The following is a 17359-nucleotide window of genomic DNA, read 5'->3' on the forward strand; positions in this document are numbered from 1 at the left end:
TATATTTGTAAAACATAATAATCTACTTGTTATAAACGTATAGAGTTATGTCCATGTGGGTAAGCGAAGAAGATGTTCTAGGAAGTATAGTTTATGAGTGTCTATTTTAGCTTTAACTGAACTAGTGCCAATCAACCCAAAGCAGATGTTTGTTCGTGTCCTTTTAGGCAAACCCTGAAAATATTTTATTGCAAAATTCATTCAGAGAATGGGTCCGCCGACGAGGTTTCTATCCTACGACCAAAGCAGCTAAGGCTAAGAAATCTAACGACTAAGCTAGATTCCGCCCCCACACCTTGAAATTAATAACAATAATCCCTTAGGAGTCGACCACAAACACGTCACATCTTTACGTCAATTTATAGCTGAGGTTGCTGTAAAGATCCTTAATGCGTGTAAATATCACTTAATAACACCTAAACATGCATTATTCACCACAGCGACATGTGCACCGTTTTGATAAACTGCCTGTATCAATTTCCCTTTGTCGATAAACAGTCATTCATTATTCACCACAGCGACATGTACACTGTTTTGATAAACTGCCTGTATCAATTTCCCTTTGTCGTTAAACAGTCATTCATGTCATTTTATTACCCATATGCAGGGTTAGATCTTCACCATTTAAGGGTGTTAACAGGACTACCTGGCTTTCATTTCAGATAGTCCCTTGAAGTTTCAGGTGGTCCATATTTTGTAATAATTTGAAGTTAAAATAAGGCTACGGTTTGTTATTTTGATAATTTGGTACTGGGTAAATCATCATGCATATTATGTACGTACTGTTAATAATTATAATATATCAATTCATACTAAAACACATCGAATCAATATTCAGGCTGGAACTGACACTGGTATTATATCAAATTATGTTGCTTGACCTGTTAACGGTGGCGTCGTGGTTAGGCCATCGGTCTACATGCTGGTAGGTACTGGGTTCGGATCCCAGTCGAGGCATGGGATTTTTAATCCAGATACCGTCTCCAAACCCTGAGTGAGTTCTCCGCAAGGCTCAGTGGGTAGGTGTAAACCACTTGCACCGACCAGTGATCCATAACTGGTTCAACAAAGGCCATGGTTTGTGCTATCCTGCCTGTGGAAAGCGCAAATAAAAGATCCCTTGCTGCTAATCGGAAAGAGTAGCCCATGTAGTGGCGACAGCGGGTTTCCTCTCAAAATATGTGTGGTCCTTAACCATATGTCTGACGCCATATAACCGTAAATAATAAAATGTGTTGAGTGCGTCGTTAAATAAAACATTTCTTTCTTTCTTTTTTTACCTGTTAAATATGAGGTGATTTAAATTTTAAAAATACCTTTATATTGTGTAATATATAGATATAGCTGTAACTGAATAAGATGACATATCAAGAAATAAAACTTTGTTGACAATATAACATTGATTGAATGATTGATGGATTATAATATATATCCCGTTTCAAATTTTCATGCACGCGCACCTATTCACTGTTCTTTAACATTTAATCAATTAAATATTAATTGCATCTATATTTAATACATCAATTCAATTATGAAACAAATGCGAAAACTTGCAGATGGACCACCAAATTTCGTAATACGAAACGCTACTACATCAGTGAAAAAAGCGACCGTGCGGTGGGAATTCCCTGACCTCGTTTTACGTCACACGTGTGTTGCGCGAGCTCACATAGATAAAGCGAAAACTAACTTTACAAAGAGTCTACTCATCCATTTTAGTAACGTGCTGGATCATAACGTTCTAAAGAGCTTTTTGTCGATTCTTCAACGTTTACAGCAATTTATTTCACGGACACCGACATAAAATACCATGATTTACGAATAAATGCCTAATTTCTTAAATGTCTTGGCTCTTATTCAAAGAAGTGGGCCTACATCCGGCCAGATACGGTACTCGATATAATAATCAGGGGCCTCTCTCACACACACACACACGCACACGCACGCACGCACGCATGCTTGATTGCTGCAGACTATGGAATTACAAAAATTGCAAGTGTACAAAAGGAATAAACAAGCACTTTGTGTTTGGAAATTTTGGTTGCCCGGCGGACGACTGAATTGTAAATTTTATTCATCCGAGCAACATTTTACTCGTCTGAGGCGAGCGGACGAGTACTTTTGGCCAGCCCTATAATAAATCGAACATAATAAATATTGTTAAATGATGAAATCTGAGATCAAAACATGCGTTAAAGGGACATACCCTAGTTTCAACCCGTGAAAATTAACACTAAGTTTAGTTAATCTACAAACCTATAACACATTTGGATACATTTACAATAGATTGAAACATGAGTCTGTGACTTTGAAATGGTGAAGTACCCTCTAAAAATAGACTAAAACTCGACTCCATAAGTGTTACTTCTCAGACGCACGTGCGTTTTTTAAAATATGAGAAATGCATTTTGTGATATTAAAAACACCAGGATGACCAATAACACTTCGAATGTACGGAATTGATAATCTAAACAATAAAATCTAAGTAAAGTATGATTTAAGTTATCAAAAACGGTTATAATAGTCAAAAATATGCCTTAGTGTTTAAAAACTAGAGTATGTCCCTTTAAAATGGGAAAAATTACATCTTTGTAACTCCGTGAAAATGTAAATGCATGTATCGGCAATTTCCATAACAGGCTTTTCTAGCAGAACACCTCGCCTAAATTTAACTTCGGTGACGTGTGTGTACACCGTTTTACGAAAACGTGCAACAATTGCCAATCGATGCATAACTATTGTTTTGCTGAGAATGTTCAACTTCGCAGTTCTTTCATTCCGATGTGACGTTGGTAAATTAAACTATGAAAATGTGCGAGGATGTTATGTTCCAAATTCAAGACGATTGTATTTTGGCAGAAGGCAGCATCGACTACAAAATGTGTAATTCGCGCATGCTCAGTTTAAACAGGAGACGGTAACGTTAAAAAAAATCCTGCATCGCCTACTGTAAATGAATATGATATGATGGGAGACCAGTTAAGTTAACTGCGATACAACTTTTTTTCTGAACAAGCCTCTGTTTCTGCTGTTTGAAAATAGGTTAGCATAGATCCACAAAACGTTTCATTTCTGCTAAATAAATTTTTTAATTCCAGGTGGTCCGACGGACTACGTGTTTGCAGCTTCAGTATAATTCAGTTCTGATCTGTGAAATATAAAGTTTAAAGTTTGAGCTAATTGATTTATTAATCATCGGCTATTAGATGTCAAACATTTGGTAATTTTGATATATAGTCTTACAGTGTTCTAGCTAGCAATAAATAGAGGGGAGCTGCGCCCTGCCCGCGTTTTGCGCCGCCCTGTCGTATTTGTTACCGCACCGCCCCTGATTATCGCCGCCCTGCCCTAATTCATTGTCAAATAAAAATACAAAATCTTGTTTCCTGTCAAAGTGTGTACAGTGTTGTTACGAGTCTGAATTCCCAACTAAAAAACGTTTGACAATACATTGTTTGGCCACTTGTAAAGGCCGATAGCAGTAACGTGGTATGTTTTTTCGTCTTCAATTGTTAGTCGATATAACTGCAGACGAGCGGACAGGCAGTCTTACAAAGCTTGAATGCGAAGTAATCCTCACACCGTCACGCACATAACCACACACCACCTAGCAAACACCTAGCTGAAAGTAGGCCATCATGATAAACTTCGACAGAACGTCAAATGCGAAATTTTTAAAGTAATTTTTGCCGTTGCAAATACCCAGACCAAGATACATATAGTTTTAACTGGTGTCAGTAGTCCTTATCAATGACACATTGATTGCATCTTTATAATATGGCACAGAGTAAACCAGCAACACTGGTTATTTGGTCTATGTAGGCATAACAGTGTTTTGTTAAAAGCATGCCTGCTATTTAATGAAATCTATCTAGACCTTGACATGCAATAATAGCCGTTTTTAAATGCAGTGAGCAACTTGTTACAAATATATCTTTATGTCAATGTTTTAAATTTGTTTGTTCTTTTATTTCTTTATTTCTTTTTATTTATTTCTAATCATTCTCTTTTCTTTCTTTTTTTCATTTCTTGATTTCTTTTAATTATTTCATTTATTTATTTTAAATTACATTAGGGCATGATATTAAATGGTATAAATACTATATATAATAGAAAAAAGAATAGGATTTTTTAGGTGATCCAACCTTTTGTAAAACATTAAAGTTTGATTGTATTTAACGACACCACTAGAGCATTTTAATTTATTAATAATCGGCTATTGGATGTCAAACATTTGGTAATTTTGAAATTTAGTCTCAGAGAAAAATGCGCTATTTTTTTCCTTTAGTAGCAAGGGATCGTTTATATACACCATCCCACAGACAGGATAGCACATACCACGGCACATACCAGTCGTGTTACACTGGCTGGAACGAGATTTTTTTTTAATAGTGTCTATATTTAGTATATTAGTACAATAATATTGCATTCGGCGATGAATGTACTGTTTCATCAAACATCCAAATTTAAGAACAATAAATTTGGGTTTAGAAATTGATTGCCCCCCTCCCTCCAAAAACGTTTTGTAAATTAAAACCAGCATAGATATTTCTACATATACATGTATGATATTTATGAATGTAAAATATTCGATCATATCCAGCACTTGCCTCAAAAATAAGATTTTTGCGTTAACAATGCCCTACAATTAAAGTAGCGCCCTGCCCCATCAAAATCCTAGCTAGAACACTGGTCTTAGAGAGGAAACCCGCTACATTTTTCCATTAGTAGCAATAGATCTTTTATATGCACCATCCCAAAGACAGGATAGCACATACCACGGCCTTTCATGTACCAGTCGTGGTGCACTGGCTGGAACGAGAAATAGCTCAACTGACGGGGATCGATCCCAGACCGACCGCGCATCAAGAGAGCGCTATATCACTGGGCTACGTCCCCTTGAAATATAAAGGAAGAGAAAATGTCCGACAAAATGTGTGCCAAATGAATTTAGTGAACTGATAAACCACAAACAGGTAGGGTGGTTGAAAAGTAAAAGTAAAATGCCATAACCAAAGAGGACAACATCTGGTTGAGTTTTTCAGAGAAGTCTAGGCCACTTCAACTTCTGTAAGTCTTAGGCCACTTCAACTTCTGTAAGTCTAGGCCACTTCAACTTCTATAAGTCTAGGCCACTTCCTGTAAGTCTTAGGCCACTTCAACTTCTGTAAGTCTAGGCCACTTCAACTTCTGTAAGTCTAGGCCACTTCCTGTAAGTCTTAGGCCACTTCAACTTCTGTAAGTCTTAGGCCACTTCAACGTCTGTAAGTCTAGGCCACTTCAACTTCTGTAAGTATAGGCCACTTCAGCTTCTGTAAGTCACAGGTCACGTCCAACTTCTAAATGTCCCAAAGACCTTCCACCTTTAAAAATCACAAGCCTCTTCAAAGTTTTAAAAATCTCATACCACTTCCAACGTTTCATTCCCTCACGTCACTTTAAACTTTTGATAATCCATGGCCACGTTCTACTTTTAAAAAACTCATATTTCATCCCATTTTTTAAAATCGCATGTCATTTCCAGCTTCAAAATTAAAATAAAAATAAAAATAAAAACCAACACCAAAAACAAAAACAAAACTAAAAACTAAAAAATAAAAGTAAACACAATTTTTGAAAATCTAAGGCCGCATCTCAGTTTTAAAAGTCTTAGACCATTCCCCACTTTTGAGTCTCCTACGCCACGTCCTAGGTTTGGTTTGAAAACCACACGTTACATCCTACTTTTGAAAATTCCAGACACTTATAATTTGCTCATGGCATTTTTATTTTATGAAAATCCGAAGACGCGTCCAAGTTGTGTCAATGTCAGGCCACTTCTATGTTTCGAGATTCCTGGCCATTGTCACGGGGATTCTATAATTCCCGTAACTGAATAAAACACGATTATCAAAATATCTCTCCTAACTGTATATCTATTAGATCTCTCTGTAACAGGCTGTTAAACCCTAGTATGGCTCGTCTCTAGGTATGATCAGAGATACGATCTTGTATAAAGTATATATTATTATAGCACGTTAGTTCTCTAGAAAACACAACAAAAACACAATACACTTTGGAATCTGTATTAATCTACGCTGACAAATGTACAGCCGTAGTAGTTAATTAATAACAGCAATAATAACAACCCAGAACTGATCACTTAATTAGTTAATCTCTAGGTGTCTAGTTACACAATATGCGAATCACTTCACCGTTACACCACACCCACACGTGTGATAATTGAGAAACGCTTCCAGGAGAAGTTAATTAATAAAGGAATTACAACACCATTCCTAACTGGTTAATTTTTAATTAATCCTTACTACTCGTTCAGTAACGTGTGATAATTTAGGAACGCTTCTTGGGGAACTTAATTAATAAAGGAATTACAGCTCTATTCCTAACGGGTTCATTTTTTAATTAACCCTAACTACTCATTCAGTAACCTTGTGACACAGAATTAATATTGGTACCTATCACAATAAAGACAATAACCTACAGTGTACCTAGGTCCTCTAGGATGACTGGCTAAGCTTTATATGACCAAATACTCATATACTGTTAGAACAAAAAGTCTACGATTTACTTCGTCAGATGACCGAAGTCACTGTCTAAAGAATATTGGTATAATACAGTATTAAAATATTTAAGTCACATCAATCACATCAAGGTTATACACAGAGCAGAAATGATATTTACCAAAGTCCAAACGGACTAACGTTCCCAGGAAGCTTCCTTTTCCGTTTCTCCTCGATATCTCTAAAACTAGCTATTTATTATAAATCAGAATTCGCCTGGGGGTACAAGGCGGTACCTCCCCCTATCATCTGATTTTCCAACTCTACTAGAGTCGGTATATTTCTCTCTGATCGTCAGACTTACTGACGCCATCGTCGCCAAATCACGGTTGTAAAAACCGCACTCGCAGAGGTATTACGTAACTACTCGCCACATGGCCTCGACAGCTGGACTAAGTGCATATTGGAATGCCCGATCGCGCGAAGTATTACGTAACAAGTTGCCCACCTGCGCTTAAGTGCAATGGACTGCACACGGCCCTCTAACACAATTAAAATCGCCACAGGCGAAACAAACTTAAGAGCATGTACCGTCACAGCCATCATAACAAATAAACAGCTGGTTAAATCGGATTCCCACTTCGAACTCTAGACTAATAGACCGCCCTTCCCCCACTCGTGATCAGTCCTGTTATTTATTCAAAGGTGCCAAGTGTCATACCTTTATCATCAAAGATTGTGTAAATTATGCAGTATATGAATAATAAAAATTAATATCATGTGTCTTAGTTTGTCCAGGGTGTAGAGATTTAAGAGAAATGCACTTAACTGAAATTTACAGTATAAGACCATACGTTCAGGTTTTAGACACTCATAAAGTTGTATCATATGTTCCAAATATATACACTTGCAGTAGTATGTGTAGGTGCTGTAAGTAATTTTATAATACTTTTATAATGCAGGCAATAAATAAGGTACACAACATGTTCAGACAGATTAAAATTTACGCTCTCGACAAAGCAATACAAATTGAACACTCAAAACTGAGAAGAAATTTTAGCGAATTCATAAGCACTGACGGCGGCCATTTCACAAAGTAAGGTTAAAAAGTCCAAAATTATAACTGCAACGCAGTAGAACACTTCAGTCAAATGTTTCGTTCTGTGGAATGTAGTTTTTCAAATATTTCCAGGCATTGAAAACTAGCGGTGGTACCTCATGTACCATGTATATGGTCTGAGTGAATAAAGAATTGAATAACATTGATGTAGTGAACTTTGTTGCGGCTCAGCAGTGAGTATTTTAATAATCCTAGTAATATATACTTACCTTTGTTTAACACCCAGTAGCCGATGTGTATCTTTGTGCTGAAGAGTTGCTAAACATTCATTCATTTATTTAGGTATTTTATCGGTTAGATAATTACATTCCATCAATTGGGAACACTGCTATAAATAAATAAATAAATAAATAAATAAATATGTTTAAGACTTCGTAAATACCAGATATTTCAAATGAAGTTGTATATGTCCGATATAAATTATAGTGAAGAGTAAATAAAAGAAAGAAAGAAAGAAAGAAAGAAAGAAAATAAATAAATAAATAAATAAATAAATACAAATAAGATAAATAAAGAATTTTTATAAAAACTTCGTAAATACCAAATATTTCAAATGAAGTTGTATGTTTCTGATATAAATGATAGTCAAAATAAATAAAATAAATAAATAAATAAATAAAATAAATAAATAAATAAATAAATAAATAAATACAATAAATAAATAAATAAATACAATGAATAAATAAATAAATAAACAAATAAATAAATATATAAATAAATAAATAATTGTAGATAAGACATGTAGCATTGATTAGTAATAAGGAAATAAATAAATAAATAAAAATAAGATAAATAAAGAATTTTTTTTTAAACTTCGTAAATACCAGATATTTCAAATGATGTTGTATGTGTTTGATATAAATGATAGTGGAAAGTAAATAAAATAAATAAAGAATTAAATAAATAAAGAATTAAATAAATAAATTATTAAATAAATAAATAAATAAAATAAATGAAATAAATTAATAAATGAAATAAATAAATAAATAAATAATTTGTAGATAAGACATGTAGCATTTATTAGTAGTTATATGACTGTATTTTTTTAATGAAACGATACGGTGAAAATATAGCTGTGATAAAGGTCTATGTGAGGTACGGATTTTGTTAATTTTTTTAGGCGGAAGGGGAGGCATATTTTTATTAAATTGTACATACTGATACATGTAGAATTAAACATCAGTAGAAATCCGCATGGATATAACTCTAATTCTAATCGTTAAATGTTGCAAATACATTCCAGTTAAGTTTATTTTATTGTATAAATATTTTAATTTTGTTTTGTTAAAACCCTTGACTTCGTCTAAGTTAATGTTTCGCTGCTTTTGGTCTTAAACCATTCCAATGTAAGCTTTAGTAGACCGTTTTTCGCTGCCATTATACCATTTGATACGAAATATATACGTTAGTCGCCAGAGATATCTATCTCCTACGAATCTACTCACGTCGCTCATGACAACTGTCTATCATGCCCCCCAAGTTTTAAATAGCCTCGATATAGTCGAATTCTGCAAGGGACGATACTCTTCGCGCGCATGCGCAATAGAAATGCGTTAGAAGGTCTACTGGACGTCCCGGTACCGAATAGTTATGGCAGGGTATAATATTTAACTTAGGTTAGTGGGACGGGGGGGGGGGGGGGGGGGGGGGGGGGGGGGGGGGGGGGGGGGGGGGGGGGGGTGTAATATAAAAGGGATGACAACACAATGAAGGATGCATCTCACAAAATTATATATATGTGTATATAAATTGCAGCTATTTGTAATTACTGTTTGTAACTTATCAGATTTTAAAAATTATTAGCCTTCTCTTTTAAACTATAGGTTTTGCTTGTTGTTGTTGTAAATAGTTTCCAATCCGGTGTAAACGGAATGCAAGTCCATAGGAACAGTTGTCTGCCCGGACTTAATCTCCTAGTAATGCAGGTCCTAGGTCTAATATACCTAGGAATGCAAGTCCTAGGACTTACGTTCCTTAGGAATACTGGTCTGACTGCCAGGATATCAAGTCCGGGCCGGGCTTGCATTTCTGGACAATCAAAAATAAAACAAAAAGAAGTAAACAAAACAAAAAACCAGTTTCCTTTCTGGTTTATTTAATTAACTTAGGATACTGGCGCCTCTCTTTATTTAACTATTTTATATTTATTCCAATATTTTCCATTTACATGTATATCATTTGCAAGAGTTTGTACACATTTTGTTGACCTTATTACATGAACAGAACCAAGATCTTTATTCACTGCGTGTTGTTGCAACTAATAAATGTTTAAATATTTAAAAGTAACTCAAAAACATTTTCCATAATTCGAAGCATGTATTAGTAATCGCAAATAAATATAACTTGCTCATATGATATACCAACAATTATCTGCTAGACAGTATGTACTGGTATTTGATAAAAAAAATTAAAAAATTAAATTAAATATAAATAAATAAATAAATAAATAAATAAAATATAATAATAATAATAATAATAATAATAATAATAATTTAACTATAAAAATGTGACATTTGGGTTATATAACTTATCTTGTTATTATATAATTTTAAGTTTGTGCCTTTTTGTTAATAATTTTGCAGGCGCGTGTACATGGAGTGTGTGGTGGGGTGGCGTGGTCTAAACACCCTCTACAAAGCAAATGTCTACTTGACACAGTCTAGAACCCCCCCCCCCCCCCCCCCCCCTGCATAGCTTACTGAACATGTGCCTGCTTTGTCAATTTTGCTCATTTTCAAAAATTAATTTGGTCTAACATATGACATATCAGACTCTAGGCCCTATGATATCTTAGTCCCAACTAACCATACCATCAATACTTTTTTATGTTAAATGATTTTCATTAAGGTTTATCAATTAGTAGAAATATCAATGACTAAGAGTGGGTTTTAGCAGCTCAATGGGCTACTACACCGACTAAAACAAAATAGTAACCCCTGAACAATTATCATACTGTCAACAATATGCACACACAATTTACAAAGATACTTTTAAACAGACTAACTACATGACACTTTTACACCTGACAGTTTTGGTCACAGTAGTTATTCAGGCTCGTTTCGGGGGGAGAAGGGGTGGGGGGCAGGCTGATTTTTATTGCCCGAATGAAACGAAAATGTCCGAATCTGGAACACAACGTATATTTATATTCGGATTACTACCAAGACGCAATATAGGATTCCAAACAAATCAGTCTGCATTTTTACATGGATTACAACTAATATTGTGAGTAGAATGATGGAAATACATGTTGAGGATTTCAGGCCAGCTCATTTTGCCCGAACATGGCCATTGCTCCCACTCCACTTGAGGGAGTGACCCCACACACCCCGACCCCCACCTCCACCCTGTCTCGAACGCTTATGATGTTCCTAACGGCCAGGTATAATAATACAGAGATCCTTTCCCCAACTCGTCTCTTATGCTTTTAATGGTCAAAACTGCCATAATGCAGTCAATGATAATTAATTTCAAGTGTTTTGATGCTATTTTTAATTGTTCATTAATAAGAATCAATTTTTCATGTTTATTATTCCTGTTATTTTTATATTGTAGTAACTGGTCATTATAGTACTAGTTATTAGTACTAACTACTAGAACTAAGTACAGTTTTCAAAGTTTTATTTCAGGGATTTTCAGAAATCATATACTAGTATATGTAATAAGCAAAATATCGGAAATAAATTCCAGAGGACTAGGAATACTAGGATTGAAAGTCCTGTGGACTAGGAGTACTAGGAATAAAAGTCCCACGGACTTGCATTCCTCGGAATGCACGTCCCACAGACTTAAATTCCTAGGAATACAAGTCCCACAGACTAGGATTCCGAGGAATGGAAGTATCGAACAAAGATATATATAATCACAATTTTGGGCTACCGTCAAAATTAAACTTTATTATTAAAAATTATGTTGGTGTATATAGAAACTGCCTTTTGCTATTCGTCAAATGTTAAGGTTTGTTTTGGTGGAGTTACCAGTTTTCATATATACATATATATATATATATATATATATATAACAATTTTGGGCTGCATACTGGGATTTTTTGTTTTTTATATTCCTTCTTGTTGAACACATGGACATATAGACAAAAGCAAGATATTCGTCCTACTTCAATATGCTAACAAAAATGTAAGACGATTTAAAAAATATATGACGTAAAAATTAATTATGTTGATACTCAAGCTTAAAAATATCTTTTGACATAGAGATTTGAACCACACACACACATATCTATCTATCTATCTATCTATATATATATATATCTATCTATCTATCTATCTATATCTATCTATAGCTATCTATATATATCTATATCTATATCTGTATATATATATATATATATATATATATATATATATATATAACTATTTTGGGCTGCATATTGTTTTTGTTTTTTTTATATATTTCTGGTTAAAACACATGGACATATAGTACTTAATCTGTAGTTGCATTATATACTTTTGAAAAAAGGACAAGATTTTGCCCGGACTCGTCCTACTTCAATATGCTAACAAAAATGTAAGATGATTACAAAAATATATGCTGTAAAAATTAATTATGGTTGATTCCTCAAGGTAAAAATATCTTTTGACATAGAGATTTTTTGAACACACACAATACCACACACACAACACCACACACACACACGAAAGTCTCTATCTATCTATCTACTCTATATATATTCTATATATATATATATATATAATAATATATATATATATACTACTATTATATCTATATATATATATCTATATCTATCTCTATCCTTTTTTTATCTATCTATATATATTAGATATATATATATAAAATATATAACTATTTTGGGCTGCATATTGTTTTTTGGGATTTTTATATTTCACCTGTTGAACACATGGACAATAAATCTGCCATTATATAACTTTTGAGATATTCGTCCTACTTCCTTTCGAAAAATGAATGTCCTATGTTCATACATGTATATAAAATGCCACCTTTGGCATGTCGATTTTCTATATTATTGAATTATAATTAATCTGAAGCGGGATGGGGGTAGGGGCGGCTCTGGTTGATTAATCGGAAGCGGGGTGGAGGTAGGGGCGGCACTGGCTGATTAATTGTAAGCGGGATGGACGTAGGGTCGGCACAGTCTAATTAATCGGAAGCGGGGTGGGGGTAAGGGCGGCACAGTCTAATTAATCGGAAGCGGGGTGGAGGTAAGGGCGGCACTGGCTGATTAATCGGAAGCGGGGTGGAGGTAGGGGCGGCACTGGCTAATTAATCGGAAGCGGGGTGGGGGTAGGGGCGGCACTGGCTGATTAATCGGAAGCGGGGTGGGGGTAGGGCGGCACTGGCTGATTAATCGGAAGCGGGGTGGAGGTAAGGGCGGCACAGTCTAATTAATCGGAAGCGGGGTGGAGGTAGGGGCGGCACAGTCTAATTAATCGGAAGCGGGGTGGAGGTAGGGGCGGCACAGTCTAACTAATCGGAAGCGGGGTGGAGGTAGGGGCGGCACAGTCTAATTAATCGGAAGCGGGGTGGAGGTAGGGGCGGCACAGTCTAATCAATCGGAAGCGGGGTGGAGGTAGGGGCAGCTCTAGCTGATTCCGAAGTGGAGTAGGGTAGGGGCGGCACTGGCTGATTATTCCTCGAATCACCCGATATAGTATATCTGTTTCTTTATTCAGGACCTATTTGTGTATTCTTGATCTAATTAACTTGTTGTTGGTTTTTTTTATATAGAAAATGCCGACGGTCTGCCCGAAAAACTCTTATTTCGACAGTGCGGTTGATCGGTGTGCGCCGTGTAGTGATATTTGTTTCAAAGCCTTAATTCAAGATACAGTGGCGGAGTGCAAACGACAGTGCCCAGGTAGGATTACTGAAAGTTTTGTGATCAAAAATGGACTGTATCATAATGTGGACCATTTAATTGTGAATGATCATGAAACTAGCTGGTTTACGTCGAAGTCCGCTGTAGATTTCACAAATTGAGTTTTATAGAATCGTTCTATTCTTGTTAGCATTCTCGTTCCACCAAGCTGTGCACCCTTACGGCCTTAACGAGGCCACTCACGTGGACATATAGATCGGACTTTAAACTTTTAGACCTTCGTTCAAAATGTTATGTCGAAATTTCTTTCTTTTTAATATTATTAAATAGTCAGATCCTCTTCTTTCTCTTATTTATTTTTGGACTGTCCTTTAAAATGCTCCAAATTGGATAATATTCGGCCGGAGCAGTCAATATCTTTTTATTTTGGCTTGTAACTTTTATTATTATTATTTTTAATTTCTCTTAGCTTTAATTATATTTTATTTTATGGTAAAAAAAATTCGTTACGCCTTTGTTTTAATTGCTATTTTCAAAATTCTTGCCCATTTTTCAACTCTACCCCCCACGCCCATCCCCTTTTTTCCCGAGTCATTCCAATGGCGAACGCGAGATTGTCGCCCGCAAGAGACGTGCTTTGAACCTTAATTGGATTCGGAACGTTAATATGATCCACATTCCAGGATGTCAGTTCAATTTTCCACCTTTTTTTGCGCCAACAAATGATCTGAGTCAAATGCGCATGCTCGGCAACGCAAATTTATAGCCAACGTGAAGCTAAGATTCACGACGTACAAACCAAAGGATACATGCCTAATATGATTTAAGTTATTATTAATTACAATCGCGTTCAAAAATATTTTATCCAAACAATAATCCACTATCATGTTTAATATTCATATGATTATTGTCAGTAAAAATCTTGGCACATAAACTGTCTTGACTTTTAAATGAATAGGCATAGTATGCACTCAGACACAAGACCACTTATTATGCTCATATTGGATCGATTAAGGTTTTTCTTTGCTACACCTTTATTGTAACATGATGCATGACATAAAATTTATATATTTACCACAAGCATTTAGGCAACGGAAATGCTAATCGACAACTGTGAAGCAAACATGTACACACTGACAGTCTACGTACCAAGATATGACATGCAAAAAAAAATGCTAATATTAAATTACCTTCCCCCCCCTACACACAACCGGTTACAGTTCGTTCGTAATATTATGAAAGGATTATCGTGTAAGTTTCGAATTATTGTCGAGCGCAACAACAAACAATGTATCCGACTTGATTGTAAAAGATTATTGTTATTATTATTAGCGGTAGTTATTATTATTTATACGACACCCACGAAACATTGATGATCTTGTAATTCATGCTGGGTGTAAAATAGTATTTTCTGACGTTATAATAGTTTAATAGTCGCCATGGCAATGAATGTAACGTCACATCGGCAGTTCACAAAGGACCAATTTATAATACGCTTATATTGATGGTACATTAGGTTTTTCTTTGCGTTACGATTTATACATAAGCTTGTATTCGTTTGAAATTGTGCATGACATAAAATATGTGAACGGTTGTAAACCATAAATGTGCTAACTAACCACGATATTGAAATGGGCTAACAAAAAAAATGCCAGCCAGTGAGCACCGTAAATTAAAATGCTGTACCTTAAATAACATTTCTTAATCCTTTGTTTAATCTGGCATTGTATACATTATTTTCTCTTAGCATGCCACCCACATAGACAATAAAGAGCCAGGATACTAGATATTCACTTCCTTTCGAAAAATGAATGTCCTATGTTATACATGTATATAAAATGTTACCTTTGGCATGTCGATTTTCTATATTATTGAATTATAATTAATCTGAAGCGGGATAGGGGTAGGGGCGGCACTGGTTGATTAATCGGAAGCGTGGTGGAGGTAGGGGCGGCACTGGCTGATTAATTGTAAGCGGGGTGGAGGTAGGTCGGCACAGTCTAATTAATCGGAAGCGAGGTGGGGGTAGGGGCGGCACTGGCTGATTAATTGAAAGCGGAGTGGAGGTAAGGGCGGCACAGTCTAATTAATCGGAAGCGGGGTGGAGGTAGGGGCGGCAGAGTCTAATTAATCGGAAGCGGGGTGGAGGTAGGGGCGGCAGAGTCTAATTAATCGGAAGCGGGGTGGAGGTAGGGGCGGCACTGGCTGATTAATCAGAAGTGGAGTAGGGTAGGGGCGGCACTGGCTGATTATTCCTCGAATCACCCGATATAGTATATCTGTTTCTTTATTCAGGACCTATTTGTGTATTCTTGAGCTAATTAACTTGTTTTTTTTTTGTTTTTTTATAGAAAATGTCGACGGTCTGCCCGAAAAACTCTTATTTCGACAGTGCGGTTGATCGGTGTGCGCCGTGTAGTGATATTTGTTTCAAAGCCTTCATTCAAGATACAGTGGCGGAGTGCAAACGACAGTGCCCAGGTAGGATTACTGAAAGTTTTGTGATCAAAAATGGACTGTATCATAATGTGGACCATTTAATTGTGAATGATCACGAAACTAGCTGGTTTACGTCGAAGTCCGCTGTAGATTTCACAAATTGAGTTTTATAGCATCGTTCTATTCTTGTTAGCATTCTCGTTCCACCAAGCTGTGCACCCTTACGGCCTTAACGAGGCCACTCACGTGGACATATAGATCGAACTTTAAACTTTTAGACCTTCGTTCAAAATGTTATGTCGAAATTTCTTTCTTTTTAATATTATTAAATAGTCAGATCCTCTTCTTTCTCTTATTTATTTTTGGACTGTCCTTCTAAAATGCTCCAAATTATATAAATATTCGGACGAGCAGTCAATTCTTTTTATTTTTGGCTTGTAACTTTTTATTATTATTATTTTTAATTCTATTAGCTTTTTATTTATTTATTTATTTATGTTTTAAATTCTATTACCTTTCTTACTAATTGTTATTTTCAAAATTCTGCCCATTTTCAACTCTAACCCCCCCCCCCCCCCCCTTTCAGTTCAGTCAGTCCCGGATCCAGTCACTGGCGAAGTCAGAGATTGTGCCCGGGAGAGACGTGCTTGAACCTTAATTGGATATAGGCACGTTAATATGTTATTCAATCCAATCAGTTTAATTTTCCACCTTTATTGTCAACAGATGAGATTTATATATTTACAAATGCTATATTAGGCAACGCAAATTTATCGCCAACGTGAAGCTAAACATTCACGACGAACCAAGATATATGCAAAAAATATATTAAATATATAATTACAATCGTTAAAATATTTTATTGTTGTTTCGGAACAACAACAATAATTATTATTTATCCTACTATTGTTATTGTTATTGTTATTGTTATTATTATTATTATTATTATTATTATTATTATAAAATATCTTGTGATCCATAAAATAGTATTACCTTATAAAGTTTAATTACGGAATAGAATGCAAGACCAATTTATTATGCCCATATTGATGGTAAAGGTTTTTCTTTGATACATGGCTTACTTTTAAAATGATGCATGACATAAAATATAATGTAAACAAGCTATACCACGGAAATGCTACTGACAGTCTACTATACATATTAAAGCGATGGTGGATTGTATCACCATTTTCTTTAACAGTCTGCTTTTCCAGGATGAAATGCATCACCTTCCTTCTTATTCTAGTAAACCGTCAATGGGCTGTAGTAGAAGAAAAAAAGTTTGTTTGTTTTGTTTAGAGACACCACTAGAGCAAATTGATGTATTAATCATCAGCTAGTGGGTGTAAAACATTTGGTTGTTCTGACATATGGACTTAAGGTGACTCCACACCATACGATGGCCTCGTACGAAGATAGTCGTTTCCATAGTAACCGATGAAAACAATGTTGTCTTGTCACCATCGGCTGTTCTCGTACAAGGTC

The 17359-nt window shown here is 35.5% G+C and overlaps 1 protein-coding gene across 5 annotated transcripts in view; it reads left to right on the plus strand.

Moving 5' to 3' along the window:
- LOC121380247 overlaps positions 1–17359 on the plus strand; it is a 69917-nt gene that overhangs the window by 20779 nt on the left and 31779 nt on the right. For 3 of the 5 annotated variants that reach the window (XM_041509078.1, XM_041509081.1, XM_041509079.1), the window contains exon 2: positions 13345–13474. In XM_041509078.1, the coding sequence (XP_041365012.1) occupies positions 13348–13474 (127 nt within the window). In that variant the 5' untranslated portion in view covers positions 13345–13347. Of the gene's footprint in view, positions 1–13344; positions 13475–15786; positions 15917–17359 lie in introns of all 5 variants that reach the window. The other 2 variants (XM_041509080.1, XM_041509077.1) reach the window with 1 other exon arrangement.

Source organism: Gigantopelta aegis, chromosome 8, assembly GCF_016097555.1.
Source record: "Gigantopelta aegis isolate Gae_Host chromosome 8, Gae_host_genome, whole genome shotgun sequence".
Classification (NCBI taxonomy): Eukaryota; Metazoa; Mollusca; class Gastropoda; order Neomphalida; family Peltospiridae; genus Gigantopelta; species Gigantopelta aegis.